Source organism: Somniosus microcephalus, chromosome 23 (assembly GCF_052327205.1).
Source record: "Somniosus microcephalus isolate GS21.2 chromosome 23, FLI_Smic_1.0, whole genome shotgun sequence".
Taxonomy (NCBI): domain Eukaryota; kingdom Metazoa; phylum Chordata; class Chondrichthyes; order Squaliformes; family Somniosidae; genus Somniosus; species Somniosus microcephalus.
In genome coordinates this window covers 1,716,692-1,736,506 of record NC_141009.1, presented here as the reverse complement: position 1 = coordinate 1,736,506, position 19,815 = coordinate 1,716,692, and the positions used below count along the sequence as shown (strand labels likewise).

The 19,815-nt window shown below is 49.2% G+C and overlaps 1 protein-coding gene across 1 annotated transcript in view; it reads left to right on the top strand.

Annotated features, from left to right (window-relative positions):
* Window positions 1-19,815, top strand: part of LOC147101530 (collagen alpha-1(V) chain-like) — a 484,676-nt gene that overhangs the window by 392,347 nt on the left and 72,514 nt on the right. Inside the window, exons 33-38 of the mRNA XM_085965124.1 lie at window positions 6,826-6,879; window positions 10,116-10,223; window positions 11,837-11,926; window positions 14,147-14,200; window positions 15,495-15,602; window positions 16,888-16,995. Of these exons, the coding sequence (XP_085821250.1) occupies window positions 6,826-6,879; window positions 10,116-10,223; window positions 11,837-11,926; window positions 14,147-14,200; window positions 15,495-15,602; window positions 16,888-16,995 (522 nt within the window). The remainder of the gene's footprint in view (window positions 1-6,825; window positions 6,880-10,115; window positions 10,224-11,836; window positions 11,927-14,146; window positions 14,201-15,494; window positions 15,603-16,887; window positions 16,996-19,815) is intronic.

Below are 19,815 nucleotides of genomic sequence, written 5' to 3'. Positions count from 1 at the left end.
TTGTTGTGTTGAGTTGTGTTGTGTTGAGTTGTGTTGTGTAGACTTGTTGAGTTGTGTTGTGTTGAGTTGTGTTGAGTTTTGTTGTGTTGAGTTGCGTTGTGTTGAGTTGTGTTGTGTTGAGTTGTGTTGATTTGTGTTGAGTTGATTTGAGTTGTGTTGAGTTGTGTTGTGTTGAGTTGTGTTGAGTTGAGTTGTGTTGAGTTGTGTTTTGTAGACTTGTGTTCAGTTGTATTGTGTAGACTTGTGTTGAGTTGTGTTGAGTTGTGTTGTGTTGCGTTGTGTTGAGTTGAGTTTTCTTGTGTTGAGTTGTGTTGAGTTTTGTTGTGTTGAGTTGTGTTGCGTTGTGTTGCGTTGTGTTGAGTTGACTTGTGTTGAGTTGTGTTGAGTTCTGTTGTGTTGAGTTGTGTTGAACTGTGTTGTGTTGAGTTGTGTTGAGTTGAGTTGAGTTGTGTTGTGTTGAGTTGTGTTGAGTTGTGTTGAACTGTGTTGTGTTGTGTTGAGTTGTGTTGCGTTGAGTTGATTTGAGTTGTGTTGTGTTGAGTTGAGTTGTGTTGTGCTGTGTTCTATTGTGTTGAGTTTTGTTGTGTTGAGTTTTGTTGTGTTGTGTTGAGTTGTGTTGAGTTGAGTTGTGTTGAGTTGTGTTGTGTTGAGTTGAGTTGTGTTGAGTTGAGTTTTGAGTTGTGTTGTGTTGTGTTGAGTTGTGTTGAGTTGTGTTGTGTTGAGTTGTGTTGATTTGTGTTGTGTTGTGTAGACTTGTGTTGACTTGTGTTGAGTTTTTTTGTGTTGAGTTTTGTTGTGTTGAGTTGTGTTGTGTAGACTTGTTGAGTTGTGTTGTGTTGAGTTGTGTTGAGTTTTGTTGTGTTGAGTTGCGTTGTGTTGAGTTGTATTGTGTTGAGTTGTGTTGAATTGTGTTGAGTTGATTTGAGTTGTGTTGAGTTGTGTTGTGTTGAGTTGTGTTGAGTTGAGTTGTGTTGAGTTGTGTTTTGTAGACTTGTGTTCAGTTGTATTGTGTAGACTTGTGTTGAGTTGTGTTGTGTTGAGTTGTGTTGTGTTGCGTTGTGTTGAGTTGACTTTTCTTGTGTTGAGTTGTGTTGAGTTTTGTTGTGTTGAGTTGTGTTGCGTTGTGTTGAGTTGTGTTGCGTTGTGTTGAGTTGACTTGTGTTGAGTTGTGTTGAGTTCTGTTGTGTTGAGTTGTGTTGAACTGTGTTGTGTTGAGTTGTGTTGAGTTGAGTTGAGTTGTGTTGTGTTGTGTTGAGTTGTGTTGAACTGTGTTGTGTTGTGTTGAGTTGTGTTGCGTTGAGTTGATTTGAGTTGTGTTGTGTTGAGTTGAGTTGTGTTGTGCTGTGTTCTATTGTGTTGAGTTTTGTTGTGTTGTGTTGAGTTGTGTTGAGTTGTGTTGTGTTGAGTTGTGTTGTGTTGAGTTGAGTTGTGTTGAGTTGAGTTTTGAGTTGTGTTGTGTTGTGTTGAGTTGTGTTGTGTTGAGTTGTGTTGATTTGTGTTGTGTTGTGTAGACTTGTGTTGACTTGTGTTGAGTTTTTTTGTGTTGAGTTTTGTTGTGTTGAGTTGTGTTGTGTTGAGTTGTGTTGTGTAGACTTGTTGAGTTGTGTTGTGTTGAGTTGTGTTGAGTTTTGTTGTGTTGAGTTGCGTTGTGTTGAGTTGTGTTGTGTTGAGTTGTGTTGATTTGTGTTGAGTTGATTTGAGTTGTGTTGAGTTGTGTTGTGTTGAGTTGTGTTGAGTTGAGTTGTGTTGAGTTGTGTTTTGTAGACTTGTGTTCAGTTGTATTGTGTAGACTTGTGTTGAGTTGTGTTGTGTTGAGTTGTGTTGTGTTGCGTTGTGTTGAGTTGAGTTTTCTTGTGTTGAGTTGTGTTGAGCTTTGTTGTGTTGAGTTGTGTTGCGTTGTGTTGAGTTGTGTTGCGTTGTGTTGAGTTGACTTGTGTTGAGTTGTGTTGAGTTCTGTTGTGTTGAGTTGTGTTGAACTGTGTTGTGTTGAGTTGTGTTGAGTTGAGTTGTGTTGTGTTGAGTTGTGTTGAACTGTTGTGTTGTGTTGAGTTGTGTTGCGTTGAGTTGATTTGAGTTGTGTTGTGTTGAGTTGAGTTGTGTTGTGCTGTGTTCTATTGTGTTGAGTTTTGTTGTGTTGAGTTTTGTTGTGTTGTGTTGAGTTGTGTTGAGTTGAGTTGTGTTGAGTTGTGTTGTGTTGTGTTGAGTTTTGTGTTGTGTTGAGTTGTGTTGAGTTGAGTTGTGTTGTGTTGAGTTGTGTTGAGTTGACTTGTGTTGAGTTGTGTTGAGTTCTGTTGTGTTGAGTTGTGTTGAACTGTGTTGTTTTGAGTTGTGTTGAGTTGAGTTGTGTTGTGCTGAGTTGTGTTGTGTTGAGTTGTGTTGAACTGTGTTGTGTTGAGTTGTGTTGTGTTGATTTGAGTTGTGTTGTGTTGAGTTGAGTTGTGTTGTGCTGTGTTCTATTGTGTTGTGTTGAGTTTTGTTGTGTTGAGTTTTGTTGTGTTGTGTTGAGTTGTGTTGTGTTGAGTTGAGTTGTGTTGTGTTGAGTTGTGTTGTGTTGCGTTGAGTTGATTTGAGTTGTGTTGTGTTGTGTTGAGTTGAGTTGTGTTGTGCTGTGTTCTATTGTGTTGAGTTGTGTTGAGTTTTGTTGTGTTGAGTTTTGTTGTGTTGAGTTGTGTTGAGTTGAGTTTTGTTGTGTTGTGTTGAGTTGAGTTGTTTTGAGTTCTGTTGTGTTGTGTTGAGTTCTGTTGTGTTGAGTTGTGTTGAGTTGTGTTGTGTTGTGTAGACTTGTGTTGACTTGTGTTGAGTTTTTTGTGTTGAGTTTTGTTGTGTTGAGTTGTGTTGTGTTGAGTTGTGTTGTGTTGTGTAGACTTGTGTTGACTTGTGTTGAGTTTTTTTGTGTTGAGTTTTGTTGTGTTGAGTTGTGTTGTGTTGAGTTGTGTTAAGTTGTGTTGTGTTTCGTTGAGTTGATTTGAGTTGTGTTGTGTTGAGTTGAGTTGTGTTGTGCTGTGTTCTATTGTGTTGAGTTGTGTTGAGTTTTGTTGTGTTGAGTTTTGTTGTGTTGTGTTGAGTTGTGTTGAGTTGAGTTTTGTTGTGTTGTGTTGAGTTGAGTTGTTTTGAGTTCTGTTGTGTTGAGTTGTGTTGAGTTGTGTTGTGTTGAGTTGTGTTGTGTTGTGTAGACTTGTGTTGACTTGTGTTGAGTTTTTTTGTGTTGAGTTTTGTTGTGTTGAGTTGTGTTGTGTTGAGTTTTTTTGTGTTGAATTTTGTTGTGTTGTGTTGTGTTGAGTTGTGTTGTGTTGAGTTGTGTTAAGTTGTGTTGTGTTTCGTTGAGTTGATTTGTGTTGAGTTGTGTTGTGCTGTGTTGTATTGTGTTGAGTTGTGTTGAGTTTTGTTGTGTTGAGTTTTGTTGTGTTGAGTTGTGTTGAGTTGAGTTGTGTTGAGTTGAGTTTTGAGTTGTGTTGTGTTGAGTTGTGTTGTGTTGTGTAGACTTGTGTTGACTTGTGTTGAGTTTTTTTGTGTTGAGTTTTGTTGTGTTGAGTTGTGTTGTGTTGAGTTTTTTTGTGTTGAATTTTGTTGTGTTGTGTTGTGTTGAGTTGTGTTGTGTTGAGTTGTGTTAAGTTGTGTTGTGTTTCGTTGAGTTGATTTGTGTTGAGTTGTGTTGTGCTGTGTTGTATTGTGTTGAGTTGTGTTGAGTTTTGTTGTGTTGAGTTTTGTTGTGTTGAGTTGTGTTGAGTTGAGTTGTGTTGAGTTGAGTTTTGAGTTGTGTTGTGTTGAGTTGTGTTGTGTTGTGTAGACTTGTGTTGACTTGTGTTGAGTTTTTTTGTGTTGAGTTTTGTTGTGTTGAGTTGTGTTGAGTTGTGTTGTGTAGACTTGTTGAGTTGTGTTGTGTTGAGTTTTGTTGTGTTGAGTTGCGTTGTGTTGAGTTGTGTTGTGTTGAGTTGTGTTGATTTGTGTTGAGTTCATTTGAGTTGTGTTGAGTTGTGTTGTGTTGAGTTGAGTTGTGTTGAGTTGTGTTTTGTAGACTTGTGTTCAGTTGTATTGTGTAGACTTGTGTTGAGTTGTGTTGTGTTGAGTTGTGTTGTGTTGCGTTGTGTTGAGTTGAGTTTTCTTGTGTTGAGTTGTGTTGAGTTTTGTTGTGTTGCGTTGTGTTGAGTTGTGTTGTGTTGAGTTGACTTGTGTTGAGTTGTGTTGAGTTCTGTTGTGTTGAGTTGTGTTGAACTGTGTTGTGTTGAGTTGTGTTGAGTTGAGTTGAGTTGTGTTGTGTTGTGTTGAGTTGTGTTGAGTTGTGTTGAACTGTGTTGTGTTGTGTTGAGTTGTGTTGCGTTGAGTTGATTTGAGTTGTGTTGTGTTGAGTTGAGTTGTGTTGTGCTGTGTTCTATTGTGTTGAGTTTTGTTGTGTTGAGTTGTGTTGTGTTGAGTTGAGTTGTGTTGAGTTGTGTTGTGTTGTGTTGAGTTTTGTTGTGTTGTGTTGAGTTGTGTTGAGTTGAGTTGTTTTGAGTTGTGTTGTGTTGAGTTGTGTTGAGTTGTGTTGAGTTGACTTGTGTTGAGTTGTGTTGAGTTCTGTTGTGTTGAGTTGTGTTGAACTGTGTTGTGTTGAGTTGTGTTGAGTTGAGTTGTGTTGTGTTGAGTTGTGTTGTGTTGAGTTGTGTTATGTTGTGTTGAGTTGTGTTGTGTTGAGTTGTGTTATGTTGTGTTGAGTTGTGTTGTGTTGAGTTGTGTTGAACTGTGTTGTGTTGAGTTGTGTTGTGTTGATTTGAGTTGTGTTGTGTTGTGTTGAGTTGAGTTGTGTTGTGCTGTGTTCTATTGTGTTGTGTTGTGTTGAGTTTTGTTGTGTTGAGTTTTGTTGTGTTGTGTTGAGTTGAGTTGTGTTGTGTTGAGTTGTGTTGCGTTGAGTTGATTTGAGTTGTGTTGTGTTGTGTTGAGTTGTGTTGTGCTGTGTTCTATTGTGTTGAGTTGTGTTGAGTTTTGTTGTGTTGAGTTTTGTTGTGTTGAGTTGAGTTTTGTTGTGTTGAGTTCTGTTGTGTTGTGTTGAGTTGTGTTGTGTTGAGTTGTGTTGAGTTGTGTTGTGTTGTGTAGACTTGTGTTGACTTGTGTTGAGTTTTTTTGTGTTGAGTTTTGTTGTGTTGAGTTGTGTTGTGTTGAGTTGTGTTAAGTTGTGTTGTGTTTCGTTGAGTTGATTTGAGTTGTGTTGTGTTGTGTTGAGTTGTGTTGTGTTGTGTAGACTTGTGTTGAGTTTTTTTGTAATGAGTTTTGTTGTGTTGAGTTGTGTTGTGTTGCGTTGTGTTGAGTTGTGTTGTGTAGACTTGTGTTGAGTTGTGTTGTGTTGAGTTGTGTTGAGTTTTGTTGTGTTGTTGTGTTGTGTTGCGTTGTGTTGAGTTGTGTTGTGTTGAGTTGCGTTGAGTTGAGTTGAGTTGTGTTGAGTTGTGTTGTGCTGTGTTCTATTGTGTTGAGTTGTGTTGAGTTTTGTTGTGTTGAGTTTTGTGTTGTGTTGAGTTGAGTTTTGTTGTGTTGAGTTCTGTTGTGTTGTGTTGAGTTGTGTTGAGTTGTGTTGTGTTGAGTTGTGTTGAGTTTTGTTGTGTTGTGTTGAGTTGTGTTGTGTTGCGTTGTGTTGAGTTGTGTTGTGTTGAGTTGAGTTGAGTTGTGTTGAGTTGTGTTTTGTAGACTTGTGTTGAGTTGTGTTGTGTTGAGTTGTGTTGAGTTTTCTTGTGTTGAGTTGTGTTGTGTAGACTTGTGTTGAGTTGTGCTGTGTTGAGTTGTGTTGTGTTGAGTTGAGTTTTCTTGTGTTGAGTTGTGTTGAGTTGTGTTGCATTGTGTTGAGTTGTGTTGAGTTGTGTTGTGTTGAGTTGTGTTGAGTTGTGTTGTGTAGACTTGTGTTGAGTTGTGTTGTGTAGACTTGTGGTGAGTTGTGTTGAGTTTTGTTGTGTTGAGTTGTGTTGCATTGTGTTGATTTGAATTGGTAGAAATTGGACCCATACCCAGACAGGAATGGGACCCGCACCCAGACAGGAATGGGACCCACACCCTGGCAGGAATGGGACCCACACCCTGGCAGGAATGGGACCCACACCCTGGCAGGAATGGGACCCACACCCTGGCAGGAATGGGACCCATACCCAGGCAGGAATGGGACCCGCACCCAGGCAGGAATGGGACCCATACCCAGGCAAGAATGGGACCTTCACCCAGGCAGGAATGGGACCCATACCCAGGCAGGAAATTGACCTGCACCCAGGCAGGAATGGGACCCATACCCAGGCAGGAATGGGACCCGCACCCAGACAGGAATGGGACCCGCACCCAGGCAGGAATGGGACCCATACCCAGGCAGGAATGGGACCCATACCCAGGCAGGACTGCAACCCTTAACCTGAAATGAATGGGAACCAGGTGACACAATGATATAAGCCGACGCTTTTATAAACAAAATGAATTGTCTGGTTCAGCTTCAGGATTTTGGCCCCTGCAAAGATTCTATCCTTTAAACAAACCGTCTCTTTAATGGTTCTACTCTTCAGAATGATTACACCTCTTATTTGCAAGTTGATCACATTGACATGCAATAGTCAGTGGGGCATGGGTCCTTGTGTTTTGATGTAGAAACACATGACGATTAGAAGGAACTTAAGTTCTGTGGGGCCTTGGTGCTGAGCAGTGTGTGGCATGTTGTGCCATCCTGTATCCTACTCTCCGAGGGCCCCTGTGGAGGGGAAACCCCTCGCAGGCTGCATTGACTCCGAATGAATTCCACTTGCTCTCCTTATATTCAGAATGTATCATTATTGATAAGATTTCACTTGTAAGTAACTGACCTCTCAATCCTTCTCTATGCAGGGTTTCCAAGGCAAGACAGGCCCCCCTGGTCCTCCTGGTGTGGTTGGTCCTCAGGTGAGTACAGGATCATTCAAAATTCATGTCAGAATCCCAAAATAAGTTTATAATCGGAAAATAAAAATTTAGTTGCTGGCACTAAGGATTCAAGTTTGGGATTAAGTGTTTGGCCTCCAAAAGTTTCTGCAGTCAATAAGTTTCTGTGGTGGGTAACCCTACCGTCCCTCAGTGACTGTCCCACCGTCCCTCAGTGACTGTCCCACCGTCCCTCGGTGACTGTCCCACCGTCCCTCAGTGACTGTCCCACCGTCCCTCAGTGACTGTCCCACCGTCCCTCAGTGACTGTCCCACCGTCCCTCAGTGACTGTCCCACCGTCCCTCGGTGACTGTCCCACCGTCCCTCAGTGACTGTCCCACCGTCCCTCAGTGACTGTCCCACCGTCCCTCAGTGACTGTCCCACCGTCCCTCAGTGACTGTCCCACCGTCCCTCAGTGACTGTCCCACCGTCCCTCGGTGACTGTCCCACCGTCCCTCGGTGACTGTCCCACCGTCCCTCGGTGACTGTCCCACCGTCCCTCGGTGACTGTCCCACCGTCCCTCGGTGACTGTCCCACCGTCCTTCGGTGACTGTCCCACCGTCCTTCGGTGACTGTCCCACCGTCCCTCGGTGACTGTCCCACCGTCCCTCGGTGACTGTCCCACCGTCCCTCGGTGACTGTCCCACCGTCCCTCGGTGACTGTCCCACCGTCCCTCGGTGACTGTCCCACCGTCCCTCGGTGACTGTCCCACCGTCCCTCGGTGACTGTCCCACCGTCCCTCGGTGACTGTCCCACCGTCCTTCGGTGACTGTCCCACCGTCCTTCGGTGACTGTCCCACCGTCCCTCAGTGACTGTCCCACCGTCCTTCGGTGACTGTCCCACCGTCCTTCGGTGACTGTCCCACCATCCCTCGGTGACTGTCCCACCGTCCTTCGGTGACTGTCCCACCGTCCTTCGGTGACTGTCCCACCGTCCCTCAGTGACTGTCCCACCGTCCTTCGGTGACTGTCCCACCGTCCTTCGGTGACTGTCCCACCGTCCCTCAGTGACTGTCCCACCGTCCTTCGGTGACTGTCCCACCGTCCTTCGGTGACTGTCCCACCGTCCTTCGGTGACTGTCCCACCGTCCTTCGGTGACTGTCCCACCGTCCCTCGGTGACTGTCCCACCATCCCTCGGTGACTGTCCCACCGTCCCTCGGTGACTGTCCCACCGTCCCTCGGTGACTGTCCCACCGTCCCTCGGTGACTGTCCCACCGTCCTTCGGTGACTGTCCCACCGTCCCTCGGTGACTGTCCCACCATCCCTCAGTGACTGTCCCACCGTCCCTCGGTGACTGTCCCACCGTCCCTCGGTGACTGTCCCACCGTCCCTCAGTGACTGTCCCACCGTCCCTCAGTGACTGTCCCACCGTCCCTCGGTGACTGTCCCACCGTCCCTCGGTGACTGTCCCACCGTCCCTCGGTGACTGTCCCACCATCCCTCGGTGACTGTCCCACCGTCCCTCGGTGACTGTCCCACCGTCCCTCGGTGACTGTCCCACCGTCCCTCGGTGACTGTCCCACCGTCCCTCGGTGACTGTCCCACCGTCCCTCGGTGACTGTCCCACCGTCCCTCGGTGACTGTCCCACCGTCCCTCGGTGACTGTCCCACCGTCCCTCGGTGACTGTCCCACCATCCCTCGGTGACTGTCCCACCGTCCTTCGGTGACTGTCCCACCGTCCTTCGGTGACTGTCCCACCGTCCTTCGGTGACTGTCCCACCATCCCTCGGTGACTGTCCCACCATCCTTCGGTGACTGTCCCACCGTCCCTCGGTGACTGTCCCACCATCCCTCAGTGACTGTCCCACCGTCCTTCGGTGACTGTCCCACCGTCCCTCGGTGACTGTCCCACCATCCCTCAGTGACTGTCCCACCGTCCCTCGGTGACTGTCCCACCGTCCTTCGGTGACTGTCCCACTGTCCCTCGGTGACTGTCCCACTGTCCCTCGGTGACTGTCCCACCATCCCTCGGTGACTGTCCCACCGTCCTTCGGTGACTGTCCCACCGTCCCTCGGTGACTGTCCCACCGTCCCTCGGTGACTGTCCCACCGTCCTTCGGTGACTGTCCCACTGTCCTTCGGTGACTGTCCCACCATCCCTCGGTGACTGTCCCACCGTCCCTCGGTGACTGTCCCACCGTCCCTCGGTGACTGTCCCACCGTCCTTCGGTGACTGTCCCACCGTCCCTCGGTGACTGTCCCACTGTCCCTCGGTGACTGTCCCACCGTCCCTCGGTGACTGTCCCACTGTCCCTCGGTGACTGTCCCACCGTCCTTCGGTGACTGTCCCACTGTCCTTCGGTGACTGTCCCACTGTCCCTCGGTGACTGTCCCACTGTCCCTCGGTGACTGTCCCACCGTCCCTCGGTGACTGTCCCACCGTCCCTCGGTGACTGTCCCACTGCCTCTCGTTGAGTGTCAGATGGAACGAGCATCACTTTGTTGTCTGTACACAAACTGGCAGACAGTCTCAAGTCTGATGTTAATGTGTCCATCACATGTCTGCTGGATTAATCTGTTTATTTAAACCTAACTTCAGCCCTTGTTAAGCGACGGCCGATGTTTTATTCAAACGTGTCCCCCATTGATTGTTAGCAGCATTTGCCCAGCAGCGCAGGGACAGCCATTCTCCCCTCTCCCCCAACTTTAACAGCATTTGCCCAGCAGCGCAGGGACAGCCATTCTCCCCTCTCCCCCAACTTTAACAGCATTTGCCCAGCAGCGCAGGGACAGCCATTCTCCCCTCGCCCCCAACTTGCATCTCCCTTTTGGATTATACTGAAAATTTTGTTCAGATTATTTATTTTTGACTTCAGACAACAGGGAAAAAAAAGAGGTGGCCCCCTTGATCAAAACGAGCAGGAAGAATCAGCTTTCCCTCCCCCTCGTGTGATGATTCTGACAATTAGGATCAATCTCTGCAGTTTTCAACAAAAAAGGTCCACTTGGATAAAAAGGACATGGATTTTTACAGCCCATGCGGTCCAGAAACATCTGACGGTGATTTACAAGGGGAAAGAAGAGCTCAGAGTGGGAGACAGAAGGTTGGCACGGGGTGTGGGGGTGCTCGGAAGGTTGGCACGGGGTGTGGGGGTGCTCGGAAGGTTGGCACGGGGTGTGGGGTGCTCGGAAGGTTGGCACGGGGTGTGGGATGCTCGAAAGATTGGCAATGTACCTCACCATGTTTGTGGCTGATTTTTCCCCTGACAGGGTCCCACAGGAGAAACTGGCCCTCTCGGTGAACGTGGTCACCCAGGCCCACCTGGTCCCCCTGGAGAACAAGGTCTCCCAGGGTCTGCTGGGAAAGAAGGTGCAAAGGTGAGTGTTTGAGGTCTGACCCAATGTTCTTTGTGACAGTTTGTGAGAGCAGATCTGTTGGTGTCCAATTGATCACTAGACTCCCGAGAGAAAATTGACAGAATTATCCTCACACGCATTAAATTCCATTCACCTCGAAACGCCTCAACTTTAAAATTCTCATCCTTCTGTTAAGATCCCTCCATGGCCTCGCCCCGCCCTAGCTCTGTAACTTCCTACAACCGTACAACCCTCCAAGATCTCAGTACTCCTCCAATGCTGGTCTCTTCCGCATCCCTGATTTTAATCGCTCCACCATTGGCGGCCGTGCCTTCAGCTGCCTGGGCCCTGAGCTCTGGAATTCCCTCCCTAAACCTCTCTACCTCTCACTCCTCCTTTATGACGCTCCTTAAAACCACCTCACCTGTCCTAATATCTGCTTGTGTGGCTCCGTGTCAAATTGATAACGCTCCTGTCAAGTGCCTTGGGATGTTTTACTATCCACCTGAGAGGGAAGACATGGCTTCAGTTTAACGTCTCATCCGAAAGATGACGCCTCTGACAGTGCAGCACTCCTTCAGTACTGCCCCTCCGACACTGCAGCACTCCTTCAGTACTGCCCCTCCGACAGGGCAGCACTCCCTCAGTACTGCCCCTCCGACAGTGCAGCACTCCCTCACTACTGACCCTCGGACAGTGCGGCGCTCCCTCAGTATTGCCCCTCCAAGAGTGCAGTGCTCCCTCAGTACTGCCCCTCCGACAGTGCAGCGCTCCCTAAGTACTGCCCTTCCAACAGTGCAGCACACCTTCACTACTGCCCCTCCGACAGTGCAGCGCTCCCTCAGTACTGCCCCTCGGACAGTGCGGCGCTCCCTCAGTACTGCCCCTCCAAGAGTGCAGTGCTCCCTCAGTACTGCCCCTCCGACAGTGCAGCACTCCCTCAGTACTGCCCCGCCGACAGTGCGGTGCTCCCTCAGTACTGACCCTCCGACAGTGCAGCACTCCCTCAGTACTGCCCCTCCAAGAGTGCAGTGCTCCCTCAGTACTGCCCCTCCGACAGTGCAGCCCTCCCTCAGTACTGCCCCTCCGACAGTGCAGCGCTCCCTCAGTACTGCGCCTCCGACACTGCGGCGCTCCCTCAGTACTGCCCCTCCGACAGTGCGGCGCTCCCTCAGTACTGCCCCTCCAACAGTGCGGCGCTCCCTCAGTACTGCCCCTCCGACAATGCAGCGCTCCCTCAGTGCCCCTCCGACAGTGCATCGCTCCCTCAGTACTGCCCCTCCCACAGTGCAGCACTCCCTCAGTACTGCCCCTGCGACAATGCTGGGCTCCCTCAGTACTGCACTGCAGTGTCAGCCTGGATTTTGTGCTTGAGTGTCTGGAATGGGGCTTAAAGCCATGAGCTTCTCACCCAGAGGTGCAAGTGCTGCACACTGAGCTGTGGCTGAGATCCAAGAGAAGCGAGGGAGGAAACAGTGTTTTTTTATCGTACAGGGGAAAAAAGATCATTTTTTCACACCTAATTGTTTGAATTGGGTCTTGCAGTTCGATACCTCGGTTCCTGTTGGACGTTAGTTCTCTGTTGGATGGTTTGTTGCTCGATTTACTCTTTCTTTGCTCTGTGTGTTGTGTAGGGTGATCCTGGTCCTGCGGGCCCTCCGGGGAAGGATGGTCCACCAGGCCTCAGAGGATTCACTGGTGAACGCGGACTCCCCGGACCACTCGTAAGTACAGCAACCTACTCTTCACTCCTTGGACCTCGAAAACTGTTTGTACCTCCATTCTGATCATCGCGCAGTCCCGAGAGATGGTCTAAAGCTGGGATTCGGCACAGAAATTTCAATAAATATTAAGGGTTGGGCATACAGACAGCCCAGAGTCAGCATCAGGCAATTAGTACCACATGCTCCAGATACAGAGTAAAGCTCCCTCTACACTGTCTCATCAAACACTCCCAGGGCAGGTACAGCACGGGTTAGATACAGAGTAAAACTCCCTCTACACTGTCCCATCAAACACTCCCAGGGCAGGTACAACACGGGTTAGATACAGAGTAAAGCTCCCTCTACAATGTCCCATCAAACACTCCCAGGGCAGGTACAGCATGGGTTAGATACAGAGTAAAGCTCCCTCTACACTGTCCCATCAAACACTCCCAGGGCAGGTACAGCATGGGTTAGATACAGAGTAAAGCTCCCTCTACACTGTCCCATCAAACACTCCCAGGGCAGGTACAGCACGGGGCTAGGTACAGAGTAAAGCTCCCTCTACACTGTCCCATCAAACACTCCCAGGGCAGGTACAGCACGGGTTAGATACAGAGTAAAGCCCCCTCTACACTGTCCCATCAAACATTCACAGGGCAGGTACAGCACGGGTTAGATACAGAGTAAAGCTCCCTCTACACTGTCCCATCATCACTCCCAGGGCAGGTACAGCACGGGTTAGATACAGAGTAAAGCTCCCTCTACACTGTCCCATCAAACACTCCCAGGGCAGGTACAGCATGGGTTAGATACAGAGTAAAGCTCCCTCTACACTGTCCCATCAAACACTCCCAGGGCAGGTACAGCACGGGGCTAGGTACAGAGTAAAGCTCCCTCTACACTGTCCCATCAAACACTCCCAGGGCAGGTACAGCACGGGTTAGATACAGAGTAAAGCCCCCTCTACACTGTCCCATCAAACATTCACAGGGCAGGTACAGCACGGGTTAGATACAGAGTAAAGCTCCCTCTACACTGTCCCATCATCACTCCCAGGGCAGGTACAGCACGGGTTAGATACAGAGTAAAGCTCCCTCTACACTGTCCCATCAAACACTCCCAGGGCAGGTACAGCACGGGTTAGATACAGAGTAAAGCTCCCTCTACGCTGTCCCATCAAACACTCCCAGGGCAGGTACAGCACGAGTTAGATACAGAGTAAAGCTCCCTCTACACTGTCCCATCAAACACTCCCAGGGCAGGTACAGCACGGGTTAGATACAGAGTAAAGCTCCCTCTACGCTGTCCCATCAAACACTCCCAGGGCAGGTACAGCACAGGTTAGATACAGAGTAAAGCTCCCTCTACACTGTCCCATCAAACACTCCCAGGGCAGGTACAGCACGGGTTAGATACAGAGTAAAGCTCCCTCTACACTGTCCCATCAAACACTCCCAGGGCAGGTACAGCACGGGTTAGATACAGAGTAAAGCTCCCTCTACACTGTCCCATCAAACACTCCCAGGGCAGGTACAGCACGGGTTAGATACAAATAGTTTTTTAAATAGAGGGATGTTACGACATGGAATGCTCAAACAGAAATAGTGGGAGAAGCAACATCCAAAATAGTTTTTAAAAGGAAGTGGAGAAATATTTGAAAAAGATTTTTTGAATGGTTTTTGGGAAAAAGCAGTGGAATGGAACTTAGGGGTGAGCTCTTCAAGAGAGTGGGCACAGGGACGATGGGCCGAATGGGGAAAGGGTAGGGAAATGGGCCTAAGAGAGAGCTCTTTGAGGGACCAGGGCGATCGGCCTCCTTCTGTTCTGCGAAATCCCAGAAAGAAATTACTGGGAGTTGATCGTGGGGGTGATTTCCTCAGAGCTGCCGTAGCTTCTCTGGAATTATGTCGGAAGTCCCGTTTCTGTGTGTTAAGAGCTCCGAAGAAATTCTCGGCCGAAGCCTCCTAAATGTAGCTCAGTACGATTCAAAATAGTTCAAATATCGCAATGGTGTTAAGAGTCTGGGGGAGACTTGCTCTGGTCACTGTGAGTTAGTGTGAATGAAGTGGGGTGAATCCCCATGCTCAGTGCCTGTGGTGAATTTGTTAACAGATCCGAAGCGACCCAGAGCAGACTCCCCCTGACCCCTGACCCTGCCCCGCCCTCCGCCCGGCTCACAGTGTAGACTGCACATTTGGTGGATTCCAGCACTGATTCTTATTTCTTGTCTGTCAACAGGGTCAGATCGGTTTGAAAGGCAGTGAAGGACCTCCTGGTCCTCCGGGCCCCTTGGTAAGTGAGAAACAACCTGGAGGAAAGCACGAGTGCAGAAGACCTAGGGTCACCAGCTCTGATTGGACCTACTCTTGGCGGTATCATCACATGACCTCCCACCTCCAACCGCTCCACTGGTCAAACATCGCCAATATTTTTCCAACTAATAAACGAGAGTGTTCAAAAAAATGAGAAACACACACAAGTGTATGGAATGCAATGCTCAGCCTGAAATAGTGGGAGAAGGAACATCCATAATAGCTTTTAAAAGGAAGTGGAGAAATATTTGAAGATGTTTTAATGGTTTTTGGGAAAGCGCAGTGGAATGGCACTAAGGGGCGAGCTCTTCAAGAGAGAGGGCACAGGGACGATGGACCGAATGGGGAAAGGGTGGGAGAATGGGTCTAAGGGAGGTTAATCTTTAATTCTTAGAGACTCCAGGCCAGTTCTGGAGGGTTGGTAACTCTACCAAGACATGGAGCTGATTCTGGAACCGTTGTAGAATGAAATGCTTTGGACTAAGCAGTGAGGGACGTAGGTTCCCAATTGTCACTCATGGCCTGTAGCCTCACACCTGTAGAGTATCAGAAAGTAGTGTGCATGCAGCCCATCATTCTGAATCTTTTTGGCGTGAATTCCTAACGTCCAGTCCTGATGGACAAGCCCCACCCCAAGAGCTGCAATCACAACATCTAGCTGTATATCCACCAGAAACCTTTCAACAAGGAGATTTAGCGATTGATGTGAAGAGACACATCGGGTCTCGTTTGGAAGTGTCGTGGAAGCTCGCCACTGCCGTGGGTTCCTGTGCAGAGGCAGAACATGGATCCACACATGAGGAGTTGGCCGCAGGCCTCAGCGGTTGTCCCGGGTGGGGGTGCCTCAAACCTCCGCCACGAAAAGGAGGGCAATTCATTCCCCGGAGGGGCGGGTGTGGCCAGTCACACAGCTCCAGCGGGCTCAGAACCTGGCCTGTCCCTTCGCCCTGGGGCAGGACAGGACACCTAGAGATACAAACAAAGGGGGAAGGTCAGAAACGGAGACAATCTCACCGTGATATAGAAGCATAAGATTCAGGTTGCTGTAATTCAGGATTGGTTTTAGAATTGGACGGGTTGGCAGATGGATTTGTGGCCCAGGGTCTTGATACCCCGCCATGCTTCCCCTACCCCCCACTCCAAGCTGAGACAGTCAGTCCAAATCATGGTTCAAACCCCCTGTGTGCCCCCACTTGTAGTTGAACATCTATAAAGTCCAGGATTATTGATGACATTTTTAGTTTTAACCTTTAACCTTGAGTTTTTTTTTAAAGGGTTCACCAGGAGATCGTGGACAAGCTGGTCCAGCGGGGCCGATTGGTCTCCCAGGGCGACCTGGGCCTCAAGGTCCTCCAGGCCCTTCTGGTGAAAAGGGAGCCCCTGTAAGTATAGTTTCTCTGACTCAAGCACTCAATGCTAACTCTGTACATTGTCCACGTGCCATGTACCTCGCTATGGGTACGCTGTCAGTACACCATGGGGTAGAGTTCCCGCTTTGGCCACAATCGGCGATTCTGCCGCAAATTGCCCCCACAATTGTGCCCGTTTTGAAAGTGTTTTTTTCCCCCGAGTTTCCGCTCCAGCTCATTTGCATATGGCCGAACCCAAAGCCTGCCGTGAACCAGCGCAAGCGAGCAGCGTTTTAAAACGTCTTTTGTTATTTTAAAAAATCTTGCTTTAAAAAGATGCCCTTGTTAAATTTAAGAGTGATAACTTGGTTGACTAAAACAGCTGAAAATGGGTTTATCACAAGAAAATAAGCAGTGTCAATCCACCACCTGTGAGTAACTCGATTTTAAATTGCTGAAAATGGCTTTAAATAAATATACAAAACTATTTTCTAGTTAGGTTGGGGTACAGTAGTCAGTTCCTCTGGAAATTTAAAAAAAAATTAATTCAAAGCCTTTCAAACCGTGACGATTGGTGTCCTTGTGGCCAAAAGTTCCGGCTTCATTTTTGGAGCCTTCTTGAAGGCCTGCAAATGAGCGCAATTAGTGGAAACTCTCAGCGGTGATTCGTTTACCCGGGCGCGGCCAGTTTTGTGCCCTGCTTCTAGCGTAATGTTTTTAAACTAGCGCAAAAGATCGCAGAAATTCGATTTGCGCTGAACGCAATTTGCACTTAAAATTCCGTGATCTTTTGGGCCGATTACACCGATATCGAGCGGAAACTCCAGGCCCCTGTACCTTGCTCTGTGTACATTGTCCATAAACCATGTTCCTTGCAGTCTGTACATTCTCCTCCCCATTCTTTCTCGGTGTTCTCTGTACGGTCTCTGGAGTGTTTTCAGAGCCCTCACCTCAGACCTGAGCCACTCACTGCCTGAATACCCAGCTGACAATCGAAACCAGAGGCTACAGAAAGGATATGCACTGCGTAGCTTGTCACGCTGGTTGGAGAGAAGGTTTACTGCAGTCACTGTGCTAGGAGCACGAGTAGTAAATACTGACATCTAGGAGCAGATGACCATCACTACATCAGCGTTTCAATACTTTGACTCCTTTAATCAACTATTAGACCCCCTGGAAATCAGCTGCAGAATGAAGGAGTTTAAGAACCCTAGATCTAACTGCGGTCTGACTCTCTAAACGCAGCTTTGAACACATTGGGCTGGGTTGTACATTCAAGCTACACATTCTTCAATCTTTCTCCTTACTCCGCTTACAGGGTGAGAAAGGGCCTCAGGGACCAGCTGGTCGAGATGGAATCCAGGGTCCAGTAGGTCTCCCAGGTCCAGCGGGACCTTCAGGACCACCAGGTGAAGATGGAGACAAGGTGCGAATACAATGAGCAGACAGTAATGAGATGATTCACTAGAAGTAGCGACGCAGGTTAACAAGGCCATACGAAAGGCACTGGGGTTCATTTCTAGAGGGACAGAATTGAAAACCAGGGAATTTATGTTAAACTTGTGTAGACCCTTGGTTAGACCACACTTGGAGCGCTGTGAACAGTTCTGGTCTCCATATTACAAAAAGGATATCGAGACACTGGAGAAGGTGCAAAAAAGATTTACAAGGATGATACCAGAACTGAGAAGTTAGAACTATCAGGAAAGACTGAACAGGCTGGGACTCTTTTCTCTAGAAAAGAGAAGGCTGAGGGGTGACCTGATCGAGGTCTTTAAAATTACGAAGGGGTTTAATAGAGTGGATACAGAGAGAATGTTTCCACTTGTGGGGGAGACCAGAACTAGGGACCATAAATATAAGATATTCTCTAATAAATCAAATAGGGAATTCAGGAGAAACTCCTTTACCCAGAGAGTGGTGAGAATGTGGAACTCGCTCCCACAGGGAGTGGTTGAGGCGAATAGTATCGATGCATTTAAGGGGAGGCTGGACAAGCACACGAGGGAGAAGGGAATAGAGGGTTACGCTGATAGGGTGAGATGAAGAGGGTGGGAGGCGGCTCGTGTGGAGCAGAAACACCGGCATGGAGCAGTGGGGCCGAACGGCCTGTTTCTGTGCTGTACATTCCATGTAACAATAATTTGCATTATTATCACACCTTTAACATAGAAAGCATAACAATGCACTTCGCAGAGGTGTGTCGAAAGAATGAGCACTAATTCAAAGAAGGAGATATTGGAAAGGATGGCCAAAACGCATAGTCAAAGAGGTGGGCTTTAAGGAGGGTCTCAAACATGGTGGGGTTTAGGGAGGGAGTTCCAGAGCGTAGGGCCTAGAGGGCTAAAGCACAGTCACCAATGTTGGGGTAACGGGAGGGGTGGGGTGCACAAGGGACCAGAGTTGGAGGAGCGCAGAGATCTCGGAGGGTTATAGAGCCGGAGGAGGTTACAGAGATAGGGAGGGGCGAGGCCATGGAGGGATTGAAAACAAGGATGAGAATTTAAAATTGGCGTCATTGGTAGGTCAGTGAGCACAGGGGGTGATGGGTGAAGAGGACTTGGTGCGAGCGAGTGAAGAGCACCAATCGCAGTGGGTTTATGATTACAGTTGGAAGTGACACAAACATCAAACTAATGATCAGGATTAATATTAATCCTCAGATCACGTGCTGTCACATTTTCATTCTTAAATCACTGTTATATTATCAGAAAAGCCCCTTGGAGCCTTGGATATTTTCATTTATGAAATGCGCTGCCTGAAAGGGCGGTGGAAGCAGATTCAATAATAATTTTCAAAAGGGAATTGGATAAATACTTGAAAAGGAGAAATTCACAGGGCTGTGGGGAAAGAGCGAGGGAGTGGGACTAATTGGAGAGCTCTTTCAAAGAGCCGGCACAGGTACGATGGGCTGAATGGCCTCCTCCTGTGCTGTGAGATTCAATGAATTACACCACACAGAGAGTGAGGGACACCGGGAGTGAGGAATACTGGGAGTGAGGGATACCATAGGTGAGGGACACTGGGAGCGAGGGACACCGAGAGTGAGGGACACCAGGAGTGAGGGATACTGGGAGCGAGGGACACCGAGAGTGAGGGACACCGGGAGTGAGGGACACTGGGAGAGAGGGACACTGGGAGTGAGGGACACCGGGAGTGAGGGACACTGGGAGTGAGGGACACCGAGAGCGAGGGACACCGAGAGCGAGGAACACTGGGAGCGAGGAACACTGGGAGTGAGGGACACCGAGAGCGAGGGACACCGAGAGCGAGGGATAATGGGAGCGAGGAACACTGGGAGCGAGGAACACTGGGAGTGAGGGACACCGAGAGCGAGGGACACCGAGAGCGAGGGATACTGGGAGCGAGGAACACTGGGAGCGAGGAACACTGGGAGTGAGGGACACCGAGAGCGAGGGACACCGAGAGCGAGGGATACTGGGAGTGAGGGATACCGGGGGTGAGGGATACCGGGAGTGAGGGATACCGTGAGTGAGGGATACCGTGAGTGAGGGATACCGTGAGTGAGGGATACCGGGAGTGAGGGATACCGGGAGTGAGGGATACCGGGAGTGAGGGATACCGGGAGTGAGGGATACCGGGAGCGAGGGACACCGAGAGTGAGGGATACCGGGAGTGAGGGATACTGGGAACGAGGGACACTGGGAACGAGGGACACCGGGAACGAGGGACACCGGGAGTGAGGGACACCGGGAGTGAGGGACACCGGGAGTGAGGGACACCGGGAGTGAGGGACACCGGGAGTGAGGGACACTGGGAGTGAGGGACACTGGGAGTGAGGGACACCGAGAGTGAGGGACACCAGGAGTGAGGGACACCGGGAGTGAGGGACACTGGGAGTGAGGCACACCGGGAGTGAGGGACACTGGGAGTGAGGGACACCGGGAGTGAGAGACACTGGGAGTGAGGGACACTGGGAGTGAGGGACACCGGGAGTGAGGGACACCGGGAGTGAGGGACACCGGGAGTGAGGGACACTGGGAGTGAGGGACACCGGGAGTGAGGGACACCGGAAGTGAGGGACACCGGGAGTGAGGGACACCGGGAGTGAGGGACACCGGGAGTGAGGGACACCGGGAGTGAGAGACACCGGGAGTGAGGGAACTGGGAGTGAGGGACACTGGGAGTGAGGGACACTGGGAGTGAGGGACACTGGGAGTGAGGGACACCGGGAGTGAGGGACACCGGGAGTGAGGGACACCGGGAGTGAGGGAGACCGGGAGTG